This window comes from Schistocerca serialis, chromosome 8 (genome assembly GCF_023864345.2).
Source record: "Schistocerca serialis cubense isolate TAMUIC-IGC-003099 chromosome 8, iqSchSeri2.2, whole genome shotgun sequence".
Classification (NCBI taxonomy): Eukaryota; Metazoa; Arthropoda; class Insecta; order Orthoptera; family Acrididae; genus Schistocerca; species Schistocerca serialis.
Window position 1 is genome coordinate 56,041,129 of NC_064645.1, and position 20,836 is coordinate 56,061,964.

A 20,836-nucleotide genomic window follows, 5' to 3' on the forward strand; every position below is an offset into this window, starting at 1 on the left:
ACAGTGTGCTGTTCCCAGGTATGTTGCTGATTATACACGCAGAGGTATACGTTGTCAGACCCTGTGAACTTTGTGCAAAAGTGCTGAGGAGACGGCACTGTTCTGGGATGCGATAAGCTCAAAATAGTACCGTGGGGATATCCACGTAGCTCTGCTGGAGATTGGCCATTAGGAGGCAGAGATTGATAAGAACTGAAGAATAAGAGAAGAGCATTCTCTCTGGAATGTTCTTGGCGGAGCTTTGTCATCTGCGTCTTAAATGTTCTTACAAAGTGTTAGGCTGCCCCATTGCTTTAGGGTGAGAAAGTTGCTGTAGTCAAATGCTTGATTCCATTGAGGCAACAAAACTGGCAAAATTATGCAGAAACAAATTGAGTTCCATTGTCAGAAACACTCACTTTTGGTAATTCCTCTAAACAAAAAAATAGCCTCCCATGCACAGACATTGACATTGCTCACTGATGATGTAAGAGTGCATAGGGACACAAATGGCAAATCTATTGTGTGCTTCCACTAAAATCAGCCATCTTGTATTTCAGAATGGGCTACAAAAGTGAATTTGAATACAGTAGGATGAGGCCAACCGAAATTCTGTTGCCAAGGCACTGCAGAATTCTCAGAACATGCTTGACATTGTGCAGTGATGCATTTAATCATTTTTAGAGTCCAAATAAAGTAGAATGTCAACAAACGAGATGTTCGGTCTTGACCAGACCCCATTGTCCCATGCGGAGCTGGTGTAAAACAGAAGCTTGACTCTCAGGAGGAAGTAGGACCAGTGTATGGTCATTTGGTGAGTGAACCAGAATAACACCTTGCTGTATAGACGATGCCTCATGTTGCAGATAGCTAGGGCAAATGACTAGATCAGTGATCCCCAGTCTGTTAGTCGACCACCTGTGTTGAATGAATTGAGAAAGCCATTTCAGTTGTGGATTGCGTACTTTGGCTGAAACAATGATCTGTACATCGATAAGAAAGGATTTCAATTTTTCAAGTTCAGGATGATCCAGCTGACATCAAGGATCTTCTGATGAATTGATACCTGGATCTTCACTCACTGGCAGACATAAAAGTGTATCTGCATTTGTGTGCTTAATGGTGGGCCTATACACGATATCATAATTGTAATTGGACAGAATCAATGCCCAAAATTGAAGTTTCTGAGCTGTTTGATCCAGTTTATCCTTGGACAGATGAAACAAAGAAGTGAATGGCTTGTAGTCAGTAATTAAAGTAAACCATCTTCCATAGAGGTACCAGTGAAATTAACATGCACCAAAGAAGATGGCCAGAGCCTCCTTCTCTATCTAGCTGTAATTGTGTTGGGTCTCAGTAAGCAGCTGGCATGTGAACGCAATGGGTCATTCTGAGGGGCCAACAATGTGTGACAGCACTGCCACTGAGCCATCAGATGTGTCCATTGCTATGATAAGTTTCTTCACCAGATCAAAAGGCATGAGGCAAGGGTCACTGAGAAGTTCATCCTTAAGTTCATCCATAAGTTTTTGAAAAGCATATTGAAATTCCCTTGTCCATTGAAAGAGCACATACTTCAGCTGAAGGCAATGAAACAGAGCAGTGATTTGAGCCACATTTTGTATGAATTTAAAGTAATAAGACAATTTCCCCAAAACAGACTGTAGTTACGACAGTCTTTGGTGGTGATAGGTGGCAAATAGTGTCCAAATTGTTTTTAGCTGGGTGAATGCCTGATTGATCAGTCATATGGCCCAAAAATTCCAGTTTGGGAACAAAAAATACACACTTGTCATGATTGCATTTAAGACCAGCTAAAGCTAATATAGTAACAACATCTATGAGGTTGTTCAAATTATTCTCAGGCAATATTACTATCCAATGTTGTCATCCAGATAGGTGGCACGACATGGAACATTATGCAATAGTTGTTCTAAATCCTTTGGAAATAATCAGGAGCAGAAGAGCTGCCAAATGGTAAACATTGAAAACAAAACAGGCCAATGTGAGTGTTGATCACCATAAACCGTAGGGTTTCTCCATCCAGTGGTATCTGGAGGCAGACATCCATTTGATCAGTTTACGATAAATGTGTGCCAGATTGATGTTTATTAATGAGATCTTCAGGGTGAGGTAGGGGAAGAATGTCACCTGTGGCCTGGGCAATTACTGTAGATTTGAAATCCACACAAATTCTAATGTCTCCATTAGGTTTAGTTATTACTAGATGTGATGCCGACTTGACTTGCCATAATGGTCTGCAAAACACCATTGCTTTGCAAGCAACATAGCTCTGTTGCAAATTTGATGCAAAGTGCACGAGGGACTGGGTGAACCCTACAAAACTTTGGATGGGCGTCTGAGCAAAGAATAATATGTGCAGCATAAGCTTTGCTGCACCCCATGGAACCATCAAATAAAATTTGAAATTCATCACACAAGGCATTAAAATCATTAAAAGATGTAAGAGAAGCCAGGTGCAGAACATTGCCCTATATTGTCAATCCAAAGAGATCAAAAGCATCCAAACCAAAAATGTTCTGACTCGGAGCTGCTGGAAGGACAGTAAATGGCACCAATTTTGTGGTGTTCTTATAAATAGCACTTAAGACACACATTCCTAAAATGTCAAGTTTAGCACAATCATAAGTTGTCACATGTGTATTTGAAGGGAGCAATGGCAGACTGCCAAGCAATATGTAATTATTTTGATTCAGTAAGGTAAGAGGTGCATCTGTATCCAGTTGAAATTGCACATCATGCTGAACAATCTTAAGAGAAATGAACAATTTGAGATCCAGTTACTTTTGATTGGCTCTGGACAGGGTTTGCTTTATTAGCAGTAGCAGATGCTGGAGCAGATTTAAGACATCTGTGTGGACTTGACATTTTGATGGGTTAATAACATTTATATCCATGTGTTCTTCTTGCTGTCTGTTCTGAAGGCTTTTGTGAACATAACTTGTGAGAACAGACTTGCTGTACATGACCAGGTTTTGTTACAGGACAAACATACAGCGTCTTTATGAAAACAAAATTTGTTTGTGGCAGACAAAGCATTGTGGGCATGATTTTAATTTATTTCTGGCAGATGCACTTGGTGATTGATTGTTTATGTTCAAGCATGTCTCTTGTTTATGAGAATGCAATGCCCATATTGGGCTGCAAGAGCATGGCTCGCTGCGTGCTGGCAGGTGTTTGCTGCAGCACTTTGTCAACAGCAGCAGTTATGGGAAATGGCTGCACATAATTAGAGAATTTGCACATCGTCTGATAAGGTTGGATTCCTGTGCTGCACTATTTTAGAATGGATCCTTTCATTGGGAACATTCTGAGTAATTGTGTTGGAGAGCATTTCATCAGCAAATGATTTGCCATGTTAACAGTGAAATTTGCAATTTCTAGTGAGAAAACATAGCTCGGTAAGCCATTCCTTTTTGGTTTGCTGTGATTGTTTGGTACCTCAAATGAATTTGAATCAAGCCACAGTAACATGAGTTTTTCTGGAATAGTAACCTATCAGAGATGTGCTCATAAGTGTATTTGTCTGGGTCAGACTTGGGAAAATGATTGACAAGGAGACTGTAGGTCTCCTTGCCAACCAAGCTGAGAAAATAAATGATAGACAATCCTCACCTTTGATGTAGGCCGCAAAGTGCTGCTGTAGTTGCTGAAGGTAGATTTTCCAGTCTTGGCCCTTCTCATCATAACTATGAAAAGGTGGTGCAGTGATTTTATTGCTTTGTCCCTCATGTCTAAGCAGCAGTGTTTGAAGAGCAGCCAAGAGCTGTGTCATCTGTTGTGACTGAGACAAAAATAATTCATGTTAATTCAAGTTCTCATTAGGCATCATGGTAAATAAAGAATCTCACGAATATATTTGATAAATAAGAAATACTGTTAAAGTAAGTTCTGCTGTCTACCTTTCTGCAGAAGAAAATTGTCCACATACACAGTAAATTATTATCCACAAGCACTACACCCCTAACCTCTCCCATCCCCTTCCACCGTCTGCTGGTCGCTACAGAGGAAATGGTGTGTCAAACGGAAATTGCTGACCAAACCATTTCTTTGGGAATGCAGGAGGACCGTGCAGGTTATCTTCAATCTGAAAAATTCCCAGCAATTAGTAATCAAATGATCTTTATTAAATATGAAGAAATAATCAACTTAAATGATGATGCTTCTTGTGAAATGTCCAGTGCAATTAGATGTTTGAAACTATTAAGAGTCCTCTAAAATATTGAAGTACTGTTGCGAGGTGCTGGGGCTAGCAGTGTATTTAACACTAAATTCTTCTCGAATTTTCTTATGGAAATGATGCTCTAAGCCCCCCCCCCTTTTCTAACTTCTACTTTTGCTGTCGCACATGGATTAAGAAGCAATACGAACTGACTGTAATTGACCCTGCAAGTGGAGTAGAAAAGAGTTTGGCACCTGCAATAATGTAATTTGATAGACATTAATGAAATAAAGGAAAGTTTCAGTAACGTAGTGAGAAATGAAAGGGTTGCTCTACCGATTATCAGAACGAAAGTTCTCTCCAAAATAACAATTTTATTTATTATGACTAAACTCAAAATCATAAACAAAACACATGAAACATTTACAGTACATCAAAATGGATCAAATTGGATACTCAAATAAATGCTGTGAAGGTGAAGTTGTCCATAAACTAGATTGTGACATTTATGATGAAGTGGTATGTGGAGCCAATACCTTGCAACTCAAATCTTAAGAGAAACACACAACCAACCCAACATTAATTGCTGCTACAGTAGTGATAACTCAGACAATGAACACCCAAGACAGAACAAAGTTAGAAAAGATGAACAGGTGCGCTCTGCTGAGCTCTGATTATCACAGTGCAAATTCCCTAGTCTGCCGGTGCTGCGGACATACATTACCAAGCTGTCTTCTTAACTGCAAGGACACAATCTGGCGTACCGTAAGCGATCGCTGGTTGCTTCGATGTCCCGTCGTGGTGACGATAATATTGCAAGTATAGCCCGAAACAAATTGTCCTGGTCTGGTTGTTCCAGACTAAAGACTTCCTATCAATACAAATGCGCCTCTGAGGGAGATGAAGGCTCGCCACACAATCACTGACAACAGTGATTGATTTTAACAAGCGAAGCCACACAGTAAATCTGATACAGTCAACTTTAGCCAAAACTGCCCAAGACAGACAACATAGGCCGCTCGTATGCAGAACGCTCAATTGCCAATTGTACTCGGAAAGTTACGTTGAAGTCGAAACTTCAGCAACTTCGTTAAACAGTTACAATCAAATAAAAGTATATTAGGCAGCCAACGTAAGGCAGGCTGTCCAGAGCAGCGAGAGCTCAGTCTTGTAACCTACTCCGACCGAAAGGCGAGAACCGACTCCCACAAGAGCACCCGTACAAACCGAACACAGAACATTCTCACCCCCACAACAGTGGCCATGGTTAAACGTTCCAATCAGCAACTCGAAAACCGGCGGAGAATTCCACTCTATTGCCGAAGCACTACCATTCCACCAATGGAGATTCTTGGCGCCAATTTCTGCGCCGATTTTGCTACGTCACGGAGCTATGCCCTGAGCAAGCCAATCACAGTTACGATTTTGCAGAAAACGCGGGAATTTGCCCGCCCAGACTGCCTGGGTACACAAGTCATTCCCACGCCTCACTGGTAGCCCGCCAGAAAGTGTTTTCGCTAAGTATCTGCGAAGTAATGGAATCTCTAGCCCAGCCGCTCCTTCAGGCTCCTGCGGGTGTATCTCCGCTGCTATCATGACAATGTCGGTGTCTGGAAAGCATTCACTCAACTCCCTCACACCCGTCGGCTGAACCCTTTCAAGATCAGCAGTGCCCGCCTGTCACCGGACCACCTGGGTGACGAGAGACGCTGCGTGGGAAGTCCGCGTGTGAAGGAATAGCAACTTTTCACCGCATGCAATTAGAGAGGAACATCAAATCACTCAGAGTAAGATAGAAATACGAGAGGGGGCTTCTGCCACCTCTCACTGTCACTGTGCCTCTGTGTGATGCGTACGTAGAGTCCACAGTTGGCATACGATGCGCTCAGTCATTCTGCCTTTTGACTTCCAGCTTCCAGTTGTATTACGGAGCCTAAGTCTCGGAGACAATGGATGAACACTGCAGCTCATAGGCTCGGTGGTGACTGGGGACTGTACACAGCTCGATGCACTGAAGAGAACTGGGCACTATAACTCAGTGCTCAGATATTTAATGAACCATTGACCAATTGCTACCCACACATGTAATGCCCATGGGTTGGCAGCTGCGGCCCTCGTGGACCTCAGTATAGTTTGTACTGCCAACCCATACAGCTGCTGTGCTGAGAGTGTTTCGAGTGCAGCTTATCAACTGTGGTGTTGTACTCTCCGAAGTCATGAGTACTGTCTTAACACTTTCTAGCCACCAAAGATCCCAAACTGTAACCTGGCAAAGCCACTCAATCCTCATGGAAAGTTGCTTATCTGCAGTGTCATATTCTGCCCTCAGTATCTCATTGGATACATCAAACCACTTTAAATAAATTTGATTATCTTCTTCATTTACTGTCCTTCTCATCAGAACACTGACGAATCTCATGTAAATAAATCCACAAGTCTACACAATAATGTGATCATTGCGGTATAATTGCAGTGCACTTCAACAGATAAAGATTGACATAATAATGAAACTACAATATTCATGGTGCACACAATTTGTTGATACAACCAGTTTCCACAAATGTAATGCAAGTCCACTGTCTTTCATAATGTTGAAACAATTACACAGCTGGTACAAATGTTGCATACCGAAAGACAGTGCATGTAACTGCAAAGTTGTTAATTGTACACATTTGAATGACAGGTTTTAATGAATATGTTATATGTACTGACTTTTGATGATATTGACATGAAGATATTAATCGTGAGAGCGCTAGCCACTAACTCTCCACCACATAGATGTTTCCAGAGTTAATTCTAGTGGCAGACTCAACATGTTCACACTCAAGTACTGACTGAGATATTTTCTGAGGGGTGACTGTGTAAAGACTAGCATAAGAACAAATTGTTATTTCTGAAGCTTCATTATCATTTGAAAAACAACTAGGTTACATTTTGTTACTTAGGCTGGATTAAAAGCATTAACATTAACTTGTTTTATGAAATATATTGGAGGTTAGTAACCCAGAAAAGTTCATGAAATTATTTTATGCATCTGCATTGGGGATACTCCAATTTAAAGTATGGCAGCCATATTTAAATTTGTAATGTTTTATATTAGTTTTATCAATTTTTTAATTTGTGGCTCAACTGCTGAGTGAAGGATGTTGTTTGGTCCAGGAACATTCAGTCTACAAAAAGTATAAAGTTTATCTTGGGAATCTAACAAATAGTGTATGGCATGGAAGAAAACACTGAGTATAGCTTTTTCTGAACTTTAATTACAAATATCTTTAAAGTTAATTGATTCCCATCAAATCAAAATATTCTCAGAGAGAGTGATATGAATGCTTCTGAATGAATGGTGTCAATAGTTTATAGATTGTGCCGATTACCACAAAATGTTTTCCCATTTGACTTCATTATTGTAACTACAGTTACTTAAAACTCTCAGTCAAAAAATAGTTTGTAAAGCTAAAGATAACTGATCATCAGTTATAAGAAGGACAATAAAATTATATGAATTACGGTGTAAGTAGTACTTTGATAAACCTTTGTATCTGCTGCTTATACATGATGTGTGTAATTATTTTTGATGAAAGTTACAAGATAAAAATAGTAATTTAGGAAGCATAGAAACATAACAGATGGGGAAATTCCTCCTTATTATGTCACAATCTCCCTACATACAATGGCCTTCTAGCTTATGGCCCTGCCACTGTCAAATTCTCTCTCTCCTGTGTCCTCCAAATCCACCACCTCAGTCCTCGAGAGTAATACGTACAAACAAATACATTGGCACATCCGTGGGAATCAGTATGGTCCACACACATTGGTGCCAACCTGTTTGAGCCATCTGAAGGGAACCTTCCTAGTAATCCAAAATCGAAAACCTCTTAATTGAATCAGGTTCATTGATATCTTTATAATCTGTGCACTGGGCAAAGCCACTCTCTCTCCCATCTGCTTCACCTGGTCTTCCTCAGCCCAGCTTATCACTTCCTGGATGTTGACATGTATACATCTCCTATATCACTATAAAAACCTCTGGTCTTATTACAGCCACTAATCATCAACAGAACCTCCATTTTGATAGTGGTCACTGCTTCCACACTAAAGTGATTTCCATGTAGTCTGCCTACCTTGGTTGAATCATCTGCAGTCATGAGCAACCCCTTGCCCAATATTCTGTCTTGCTAAGTGCTTTACACAGCTATTACCCTCCAAACATAGTCCACAAATAAATCTTCTGTGCCATATCCAAACACACACCTAATCCTCTGATCATTCCCAGTACCTACATTCACTCTGGACTGGAACAACTTAACTGTATCAGCCAGAGCTTCAACCTCTTACCAACCCTTTCCCACCACCTCTATGAAATGCTCTGGTACTCTAATCTGTCCTTATGCCACATATGCTTCCAACACTTCACCACATGGGTCATACACGTGTGGGGGGAAAACCAATGAGTAAGACTACCATACACATCTTATTTCTGTCCCATCAGACATATCCTATTTTATCCTCTTCTGCCTTGTGTTTGTTCTATACTGAACTGTATGAGGCACAACTAATAGTTAAAGCAAGTCATGTCATCTCTGCTGTAACTTCCGCACAGTATTTTATGGTGGCATGACCACCAACCAGCTGCCCACCTGAATACATACTGTGGCCGAGACCAAGTGCAAAATTGATCACCTAGTTTTGTGCACGTGTGCACACAGTATGTAATTGAAACATTGGGCATTGACTGGGACTTAAGAGCCTGAAATTGTAGCTAAGCTTTTGGTCAATGTCCTTATATAGGGTTAAATAAAAAAAACATGCACATACTCTCCCTTCATTACATTTTCTCAGCTGGCTACATCGTCATAGCACAGGTCGGACTACTTTGTAGGGACAATTTTCATCTTGTTTGTTTGCCTGTCAATACCCAATGTCTCAACTATATGGTGAGTAGCTACCTTTACTACTTCCATTATTTGTATTCAACCCAAGACTTTAGATTTCAGCGCTGTTCAAACTGCAAATCTGTCTTACAGTTACATCTGTTGTAATTGATTTCTTTTGAATGGTATAACTACCATTGCAGTTGCTCCTTCATCATATTTTCTTGTTAAAATTTGCTCAAAAATTTTTCACTTTCCATGAAATGAAAATTATGTGCTCACTTCAGGTAAAAGTAGTCGACGAAACTGGAAAGATGGTACCACTTGGTACCACTGGCGAACTCTGGGTGCGTGGCTACTGCAATATGCTAGGTTATTGGGGTGACAAAAAACACACAGAAGAAACAATCAGAGAGGATCGATGGCTCAGAACAGGGTATGTACAAATCACATGCTATATTACACCACTGTTTAGATTTATTTCAAATATGTTAATGAAAGTATACCAACAGCAGAGTTGCTGCTATTCTTTATATTACAAAAACATCCAGCAAATTCTCTTGGGTAATCAAAACTGGATAATGTTCTGGGCAAATAGCTAAAAGTGTTTTATCACTTATTTCCTCGACTTGAAATCTTTTAGTCAGCTCTGTATTCCACCTTAATATGTAATGAACATAAACTGAGAAATAGAAGTTTTATACTGAGGTTACCTAGTAATAAAATGTTACTTACAGCTGTTAAGATGAATTATATTTTTTCTTAGTAGTTTCAATCAGTAATGCTCATTCTCATACAGAGCCTGCCACTGAAACTAGTAGTAAAATAACATAATTTGTCTTGGCAGAACCTGGTGAATATTATCGCCTAAGAGTCCTTTGCCACAGTGCTCTGCGCACTTGGCTGTAATACGTGCATAATATTTTGTCAACAAAATGAGTTACCAGGCTTACTAATGTCTGGAGGCAGCAGCACCACCTCTCTTTTAATCCCTATGTGCTTGATCCACTTCTTCTGCAGCCTACAGAGGTGAACCAATCAGTATGCTAGATTCTCACCATGGTACTACCACACCTGATGTGCTATCACTCAAAAATTTTGAAGTGCTTAACACAGTGCATTTTGTTTGACTTCATGTTTGGATTGTCAGATGCCATTCTCAGCATCCACTGTCCTTTAATGAAATGGAAGGTACCATCCCAGACAAGAAATATCTGATCAAACTTGTCACAATCCAAATTTCAATTGATTCATCTATGACCCAAGGATTAGATGTCATTGAGAGTACCTTCATTTATAATAAATTAAACTAAGCAGAAATGTGTTCATTAGGATTTAAGATTATGCAACAAAAATAGAAAAGAAACAACTGAAAACAATAAGGATAGTAATAAAACAAAACATACACCTATGTTGGGTAGACACCACATTTGAGCATGTAAGATTCCAGGTGGCGAAATAACAACAAAAAATATAAAATTTTAATATTGCTTTAAATTTTTACATAGTTAAAGAGATGAATCAGAAACGCAAACAATAATTAAGAGAATGTCTGTTGTACATATTATGCAAGACACACACTGAAGCTATACTAGCTACATAGAAAAAATATTAACTTTTAATCTGATAAAGGAAGAAGTTGGTCCCAGAAGAGAGTACAGCACAATGAACTCTTGCAAGCTACAAACAAAATTACAGACTGGCGTAATGTGTGTGAATTATCACTTTATCTGGGTTCAAGATGTCGAGAAAGTTTTTGTCTAGGTTTGCCCAAATCCTTTTCAAACCAAACGAGAATTAGTGTTAACTCAACCTTTGTTAGTATACTGAAGAATATATTGCTATAGCTTCCCTTACAATTCATAAAGGTAGTGAGAGATTCAGGTCACCTGAAACTAGCAATACCAGATATTCACTACTTTCCATGACATTATCATGATGCTGTATATGATCTCATGCAGATGCAAACAGGAAGGGAATTATACACTAGCAATAATGTCTATTGTACCCATTAGTTTAAAGAAGTGGCTCAATATAACTGTCAGGAATTTGAAGAATTACATGCTTGCCACTAGCTGTACAGTTTATTCTATAATGGAGCTAGTTTTGGTTGTAGTGACCATCTTCACATGAACGAAAGCTGCACTGTAGATGAATATGCAGTTCAGCCTTCTATAGAATAAACTGAAAACTTCAGTCATGAAGCATGTACAGGGCCATATATAACAGGTCATGATTAAGATACCAGCATAAAATTGACTTTTCAATGACTAAACTGAGTGATCATTTAGATAGTCACTAGGACTGGTATCTGTTGACATGAATACATGAAAGTAGTTGTTTGAGGTACTCATGTCAGCAGTGGCCAGTCCTAGTGACACTACCTTAATGATCACTCAGTTTAATAACAGTGGAAGTGAAATTGTACTGTTTGCTTCTAGTGCAGAAGTTACTTTTGTTCTGGTATCATGATCATGGCCTATTATGTTGTTCTGTAAACATTTTTTGATTTAGTTGGTTTTCAGATTATCCTAAGAAAAGTTTTTTTTTTTTGTAATTTTTTGAAATGTAGGTCATTGTGACAAACTGATCTTTAGCCTGTAGCATAGCTCAAAGTCAGACAGACTGAAAGGTGACAACTTGGTTGAGAGTTAGCAAAGCCAATGAAAGTGAGTATCAGATCTTAATGTGGAGTAATATTGATCTGTAGTGTAGCTTGAGTTCTATAGTTTAGTAGTGATTTAGTTAAATGGTACCAAAGATTTCAGTTAATACAGAATTAAGGAGGAAATATGCAAGGTGGAGTCCACACTAGCTAAACTATTCTTGGCATTCATAGAGGAAGTTTTCAGATCCTATAGCAGGAAGTACGAAGGAGGATTACAAGATGCCAGAACAACTGAATGAAATTTGTTCACTGATGACATATTGGTTTCCCTCTAGTGTGATTAAGCATCAACAATGAATAGGAGAAATTAATACCACAGTATTTGTAGCAGACCTGAAAACTGATTAAAGTAAGACTGGAAATAATGCAACATATTACACAGAAAATAGTACAAATTAACAGTAAAATCATAGAACTGGATAAGTTCATGTATTTAAGGCAGTGGAAGACCTTCAGAAGGATAGCTGAAGACATAAACAGAAGAGTAGAAAATGACCTAAAGTGCTTTTGGTAAACTAAATGGAGTTTTCAAAATTAAGCTTCCAGTGTGTATATTGCCTGGTTTCACTATATGTTGCAAGGTGTGGACTCTTAATGGAAAAATGATTCAAAGTTGTGGCTAACTCAACTATCAGTGGAGATATCCATTATGTGAATTACTAGGAGAGGCAGGATAACGAACAAATGGATCAGGAGCAAATTGGAGTGAAGACATGATGATGACCATAATTAAAGTGAATTGGAGTGGGCAGCCTTTGAAGCCAGGTAAATAATTGCAGATAGACTGTGAAGGTTCTTTAATGGATTCTAAGAGACTAGCAAAGAAAAAGATGACGACTTAGTGTAAGGTAAGCAGGTGACTAGAAAACATCCAGAAGCAGCATGGACCTGTATAGTTATATATAATGAAATTTTTGAAAACATACTCAGCAATCTTATAATTTGTTAAAATTAAAATTTAAAACAGTCTTGATTGCATTTTTTTTTTTTTTTATTTATTGGAGTTAGTGAGTGGTTTAGACTCTTTCATAGTCATCTTCAGACTCCAGAGCAGTGGATGGACACTGCCAGACGAGTTTCTAGGGTCACAGATCACACTTATTAATAATTATAATACAGAGTCATATCACCTGTTACAGTTACATTGTCAGCAAGTAGACCAAGTCCTTTCATCAATACACGAATTTTTTCGTCATTTCTTACTTTTCTACATGAAAGTGTATACAATGTAAATGACAAATTACTAATACATAACTAGGTCCACTTTGTGTCTTCAGATCGATACTACAATGCCAGGTTTCATAGGTGGTAACATCATGATCTGGGAAGGATTCCAGTCCAGGTAATGAAGAATTTTCACAATGAACAATGGCGAGAGTAAACCAACCGCTATTAGAATTTCCTGTTGTGACGTCAAGGGTAAAATTAACTCTGCACCCATGGAAGAAGATAGGTCCATTGAGAAGTACACTTTGAGCAGTTCTTGTATTGAAGATGATGATGATGATGATGATGATGATGATGATGATGATGAATTCCAATTTGTAACACCCTACAATCATCCCTCATTCCTCACAGGAATTCTGTGATCGTATCACTCTACATTTTCTAGGAATTCCACATTTCACTATCTTCAGTCTAATATTGCCAACCATCTTGCCTGCAAACAATGGTGAACTAACTGGGGGCAATGGGGTGGGGATGAGGTATGGTTTCTGCCCTCTGAAATTCACTTGGAGAGGTAAATGATCTACAGTCAATTGGTGATAAAAATTAAGCTGCCCATCAGGAAATATGTGACTGATACTTCACTTGACAATAATTTATGCTCATTACTGAAAGAGATCACATTCTTGAAGCTACTGTCTGTCTGACCATGTTAAACATCTTATAACTTGATGTGACTCTTCAAGCTCTCCCAGTGGATGTCTTGTAAATAGTCTTCACAGTCTTGCCGTTGGATCACATTGTGCAAATTCCACAATGTTTCCTCGGATCAACTGTCGGACATCTTCAGGTGGTTCAACCTTCCTGGTGGCTAGGTAAGACTGATGGTATCTGCACATCAATGCCCATTTCTAGAACACGCACTTGAAGAATGCATAGGCACGGAAATCGTGCCTGCACATTCTTCGCACGCGTGTTCTAGAAACAGGGCGTCAATGTGCAGATACAGTCAGTTGTACCTTGCCACCAGCAATGTTGAACCACCTGAAGATGTTGGACAGTTGCTCCAAGGAAACATTGTGGAATTTGCACAACGTGATCCAACGGCAAGATTGTGAAGACTATTTAGGTCTTATAACTTCTCCTAGAGTCTGTCCCATCCTAACCTGCCCTGTCCTTCTCTTTCTTTGTCCCATTTTTTAGTCCATGCCTCTTTTTCTTTCCATAAAGAAATGCCCTACTGGGAGACAAGCACTGACTGTATTTGTAACAAACCACTTTTGTGTAAAATTTAGCCATGTGAAAATAAGGCAACTCACATGAGATTAGCGACATCTGCTGGCCAATTAGGAGAAAGCTGGAACTGCTTTACAAGTAATTGTCAGTTGACTCAGGTTACTGTGGTGACCAGCAAAGGCACCTTTTATGTGCACTTCATCAATGTGTAGCTCTGATTTTCCAGTCTGATTGCTTGTGGTGCCTGGAAGAAGTCTTACCTGAGAATATCAGGACTACATTCTTTTAAAATGACAAATTCAGGGGCTGAATCCTGTCATATATATTCTTGTAATAGATCTTCCTGTCAGCTGGATGTATTTCCCATTTGTGATTTTCAGCACAATTACTTTGATATCAGAGAACATAGTCATTTTAACTGGCAACGAAAAGCATTTAACATGATAGAAAAAGAAACTGCTGTGTTGACTAGCACCTGAAATGGTTGGCTGCTGATGGTGAATCGATGCAATCTTGGTAACTGTCACCCGTGGAGGATTTACATGTGTGACAGCCTCAACAGCAATAGATGACCACCTCACTTGGTTTTCCTGAATTCAGCAGCTAGGCAAGTGGCTGGACCCTCTGAGATGGGAAATGGCTACAGCTTGTTGAGGAGTGATCTCATCCAGGGCACAAAAACTAACTTTGACCCACAAGTTGACTGTAATCATGTGAAGTTGAACAGCATTAATGGGACTGTTGTGAAATTGACATCTTGTCGTGTAATAGTCATCAAACACTCATCTTCTTTCTCTGCAGCCTCCAAATGTCTGTTCTTCTGCAGTGCTTAATACTTGCTGTAGGAGTTGATTGTACCTGCATCATCCAGATATTGGACTGTCATTTGATAGCTGCACCACAGGTCCAAATTGGTAATAGCCATTCTTCATGGGGCATTCATCTGATGGTGGAGACTGATGCTAAAGATACAAACATCTCTTCAATGTTCTCTACTACCTACTGCCGTATGGGGTCAATGTTAATGGGCTCTATATCTTGCGTATTCAGTGCAACAGTTTTGGCTGCCATAAAATGCTGTGAGTCTTCTTTTACAACCTGGCGTAGGAGAGAAGCAAAATCAGTGATCTTCCACAATTGCCATAGGGACCTCTTTCATCTGACTCTTCTCTTGTACATTTCTATGATGTGCTGTCACAGCTTCATGAATTTTTGTGTTACTGTGTTGTTGTTTAGTAACTTGGTACATGTCTTCTGTGACGCCTTTCATGAAATAAGAGATTTTGTCAGATTCTGTCATATTAGGATACACAATATTGCAAAGGGCCAAAACATTCTATATATAAGACTGCCACTCCTCCATGACAATGATTCTTGCTCGTAGATAATTCTTCTGCTAAGTGGACTTGCTGTTGATTGTCACCAAATGTTTTCTTCACTTCAGCTTGAAATTTGTACCAGCTTTTGAGTTTGTCTTCATTGTTCTCAGCACATTCTTGGGTTGCGCTGTCCAGGTAAAAGCATACATTTTCCAAACACAGCATGTCATCCCACTTGTTGTTTTTGCTGATTTGGTCAAGTCCTTTAATGTTACACTGGGTTGTGGCCAGTATCTCCAGAAAACAGTGACAGAGCCTGATGTACTCCTGTTTTGGAGTCTACTGTCTTCTGACTATATGGACCTTGGGAATGATATATTGCTTTTATTCTGATTCCTGCCCGTGTAGGTGATGGCTTTTGTATTGCTTTATTGGAGCCACATGGATGTAGATGTTTTGAGGTATGTGCCATTTTCAGCAAACTGTCATGTTGAAACCACAATAAAGTCCAAATCTGAAGGCAGTATCGTCAATGAGGTAAAACACTTAAAATTGAAGACAAATTTATTACCGACATCAGTGTGCAGGCAGAGCAGAACTGACTTCCTGGACAAAGTGTGCAGCTGATACGCAAACATGCCACTGCCCCCCCCCCCCCCCCCCACACACACACAAACACACAAAAATAATAGATTTTAATATGATGCTTCCATTTCTTACAGGGATGCTTTCATCCTTGAAGAAAATGGTTATGGTAAAATTGTTGGCAGGATAAAAGATATGATTATTCGCGGAGGAGAAAATATATTCCCAAAGGAAATAGAAATACTATTGGAGACTCATCCAAGTATTTCAGAAGCTCAGGTAGGAAGACTTCTTCATTTATTCACATATTCAGCTTTATTCCCATGCTTGCTTGACTTACATTTGTGATTTCTCATGTTAAGATTTGGTATTTTTATCCCGAATATTTTCAGTGCATTTTTGGGCTGCCCAAACTCTTTGCCTTTAAATATGTCTGCTTGTGTCTGTATATGTGTGGACAGATATGTGTGTGTGTGCGCGAGTGTATACCTGTCCTTTTTTCCCCCCTAAGGTAAGTCTTTCCGCTCCCAGGATTGGAATGACTCCTTACCCTCTCCCTTAAAACCCACATCCTTTCATCTTTCCCCCTCCTTCCCTCTTTCCTGACAAAGCAACCGTGGGTTGTGAAAGCTTGAAATTTTGTGTGTGTGTTTGTGTGGTTTTTTTATTGTGCCTATCTACCAGTGCTTTCCTGTTTGGTAAGTCATGGAATCTTTGTTTTTAATATATTTTTCCCATGTGGAATGTTTCTTTCTATTTTATTTATATTGTAATAGTACTATATTAATAGCATTATGTATTAAAAATTTACTGGATGACTACCTATGTACTTGACAAATAGAGAAATAGACAAATGGCATTATCATCTTGACTGTAACAATATTTTACTTTGGCAAGCTGAAGTATTTTCTGTGTTTTGAATCTGCACTTGTTACTTTATTTAGGTATTTGGGATAGCTGATGACAGACTTGGTGAGCAAGTGTGTGTCGCCATAAGTACCAAAAAGGGCCACAAACTGACTGAACAAGATGTGAAAGACTTCTGCAAAGGAAAGGTAGGGTGCAAACCTAGTCCTTGTTAATCATCTCAACATTAAATATGTTCCGTGGCCTCGATTGCCAGAGACTGCAGTCACACACGTCTGTCTCATTTATTTTTTAATCTATTTTTGACAATTGCCTTACTGGCCGAAAGCTTTATTTGTGACAGTCTTTTTGTCGTGCATATCTGTGACTCCGCATCTCTGCTATATGGTGAGTAGCAGCTTTCCTTTTCATATTATAGTTACATTCCATCCTGGATTTTTCCATTGTTTGATCAAGTAATGAGAGTATCCTGCTCAATATTGCTGGAGTTTCAAAATTGTTTTGGAATTATTCTCTGATGAGTAGGTAAAACAATTAGTTAGTGCATTAGAGCTGCTACCAAAGATTGTCACTACAATTACATGAAATAATAGTAACTAATAGTTCATTTTGTTCTAAATACAATAGCCAGTTCTTGAACAATCTTGTTTTATTATTTATATCATAAAGACATGTATAAATCAGTTTAAAATTACTAAGTTTCAAAACTAAGAGTTCCTTTACTTATAAAAAAAAGTTTCAAGGACTTGGAAATACTTAAAGTACAACATTCACCAAGTATCTCAGCTCATGGACTCTGCTAAATACCAGGTTGAGAGGAAAATCAGCAATCCAGGACCAACAATACAAATTATTTGAAAGCTGAGAACTTGGAGGGAGGTGATTCGTCAAAAAAAGCAAAATTAATAAAAAATCAGGAAAGATGTATGTCAGGCATATCACACTTGCTGTAGGAAAAGATCTGCAAAAGAGAGAATTTTTAGAAAGAATGGAAATATTTGAGGATTTGAAGTATTAGGTTGAGACCAGTCAATAATTGGCTTTTTGTAGTCACCACACTAATATAGAAATATGAACTATCACGTTAGAACAGCTAGCAGGATACTGGATTACGAAAGAAGGGGTTAGATTAGTTGTTATTGGAAGACCATGTAGAGCAAGATATGCAATAGTAGTGTTGTCACAAGTGTATAAACCATATAGGAAGAGTGCTGAGTAGAGAAGTGCTCTCTCTCTCTCTCTCTCTCTTTCTCTCTCTTGCTCTCTCTCTCTCTCTCTCTCTCTCTTGCTCTCTCTCTCTCTCTTGCTCTCTCTCTCTCTCTCTCGCTCTCTCTCTCTCTCTCTCTCTCTCTCTCTCTCTCTCTCTCTCTCTCTCTCTCTCTCTCTCTCTCTCTGGGGGAGAGAGGGGAGGAGATGTCTGTAGCTAGTGAAATCAGTTTGATTGTTTCAATATTGTGAAAAGGAAAGTTGCTACTCGCCATATAGCAGGGATCCTGACTCCAGTCTGGACACAAACAACACCTATCCCATCAAAGGCAGGACCACCTGAGAAACCAGTCATGTAATCTGCAAGCTATGCTGCAACCACTGTGCTGCATTCTATGTGGGCATGACAACCAACAAGCTGTCTGTCCCCATGAATGGCCACTGACAAACTGGGGCTAAGCAACAAGTGGACCACACTGTTGCTGAGCACACTGCCACACATATAATTCATTTCAATGACTGCTTCACAGCCTGTACCATATAGATCCTTCCCACCAACACCAGATTTCCAGGATTTGTGCAGATGTGAACTTTCCCTGCAATGTGTCCTACATTCCCGTAACCCTCCTGACCTCAACCTTTGTTAGACATTGTCCTCTCCCATGCAGCCCCTTCTCTATTCCCCTTCCAGCACTACACAGCCCTTATTCCTTCATCACACAGTCATTTCACTTCCCTCTCCTAACCTCCTGATTGCACATAGCTCTCCTACCCTCTTTACACATTGACCTTCCATGCTCCCCAACAGCGCTTCAATGTCCACCACGCCTACCCTACTATCCTTCCCTCTCCCAGCCTCCTCCTTACCCCCACCCAGTTGCTACTCCCCTCATGTACCGGTGCTGCTGCTTGCAGTGTGGGCTCAGTCACCTGAGACTGCAGTCAAGTGTGTGTGAGGTGTGCGTGTGTGCGCACTGTCTAATTCTGACAAAGGCCTTACTGGCCAAAAGCTATTATTTGTGACAGTCTTTTTATTGTGCCTATCTGCAACTCAGCATCTCTGCTATATGGTGAGTAGCAACTTTCCTTTTCACAGTATTGTTGCATTCCATCGTGGATTTTCCATTATATAATTGTGTTTCTGAATGTATGAGGGTAAAAGGCTTACAAAGTTATTTTGTATATAGTTGTAGTAATCAGAGTAGTTGTAGCAGTAGCAGAGGGAGGAGGAAGAGGAGGAGAAGGAAATGTGGATTGATTTGACACATGCAGTAAAATGTTATAAGAATAATTAGATAATATAGATGTACTAAATCAAGGGCTGCACAAAATTAAGTACCTTTAAAAAAGTGGATATCATCATTTGATGTGGATCTATGTGAAATTTATGTTCATTTCCAGTAGTTCTCCAAAATCTCTGTATGTTAAACAATATTACACTATAATATATCATGTTATGTGGAGCCTTGTAGTATAGTTCAGAATAACTATTATTGAACATTTGTGCCACATGGAGCTAAACACAAAAAATGAACAGTGAAATTCACTCCCAATAAAAGTATAAACAATATCCATATAATTATTAGATTTAATTTCCACAATTGTCCATCTCAAGAAGTTAATGCTAATCACAGCCTGCAGTAGCTGCTATTAATTTACAACTTGACAAAATCCACATCCTTGAAGGCACTCCTTCATGATGGGGTTTACAAAACTTTTTGTGTGTATAAATAAATAAATAACTAAATGAAAGTCCATTTTTTCTATTTTAAACATTCAAATTGTAATCTTAAACATTTCATGTGTTTATTCTGTGATGATCAATACAAAGTTGTATGCTTGTAATTTAAGATATCTTGCCATATACAGTTTCTGCAGTTTGACAATATATTGAATTTAATAACTTCTCTTCTTTTTTTTAACAGATTGCACATTTCAAGATACCACACTACATCAGATTTGTGGAGGAATTTCCAAAGACTGTGTCAGGAAAAATTCAAAAATTTAAACTAAGGAAAATGTTAGAAAAAGAACTTGGGAAAGAAACACAGTGAATGATGATGCAGTTGTGAAACGAAGTATTCTGTGTAACTTGTAACTGTAAAAGAATATTTCATTGTGCTTAAAATATTCTTTTAGGATATTTAAATAATAAATCTAAAAAGCAGAATGAACAACAAACTAACTGTTAAGTTTAAATCAACGTTCTTAGTTAATATTGAGTAGCTGCCATAAGAAACTTGATAAATAATTTGTATAGATCAGTGGAGCACCTTCATCATGTAAATGTAACTATGAACATCAAGTGACAGAAGTCACTGATATTAGAATACTGGCACTATGCTGTGCATACTACATAAAAATGTATAGATGCTGAGTATAATATTTATAAATTAATAACCTAATTTGATGTTACAGTAAGTAAACTTTTTTAATTGTAAGTCTTGGCCATTTTTCTATGTTCTGTGAGTCAGCTTCCACCTCTGCCAGTTCAAATATTTCTAAATGTTTTTACCAGAATGGAGATTGTAATCCCATACTGGCATTGGGAGCAGTGCAGCAGAGGGTGTAAAACATTAGAATTTTTAAAAAAGTATACTCTGCGTGTTCTGATTTGGTAATTGCTCTATGGTATACAATTGATTTGAAAAACTTTTGACTTCTCTGAAGACTGGTTCTGTTCACACAACACACAAAAATTAACATGCAAATTAGTAATGAAATTGTGCTAATGACACATAAGTATCACATCAAA

At 38.8% G+C, this 20,836-nt stretch overlaps 1 protein-coding gene across 1 annotated transcript in view; it reads left to right on the forward strand.

Annotated features, from left to right (window-relative positions):
- The window catches only part of LOC126416253 (medium-chain acyl-CoA ligase ACSF2, mitochondrial-like), a 199,215-nt gene extending 178,693 nt beyond the window's left edge, over nucleotides 1–20,522 (forward strand). The window contains exons 10-13 of the mRNA XM_050083877.1: nucleotides 9,321–9,469; nucleotides 16,146–16,287; nucleotides 16,953–17,063; nucleotides 20,007–20,522. Coding sequence (XP_049939834.1) covers nucleotides 9,321–9,469; nucleotides 16,146–16,287; nucleotides 16,953–17,063; nucleotides 20,007–20,135 — 531 coding nt within the window. The 3' untranslated portion in view covers nucleotides 20,136–20,522. The remainder of the gene's footprint in view (nucleotides 1–9,320; nucleotides 9,470–16,145; nucleotides 16,288–16,952; nucleotides 17,064–20,006) is intronic.
- Nucleotides 20,523–20,836: the final 314 nt, after the last annotated feature.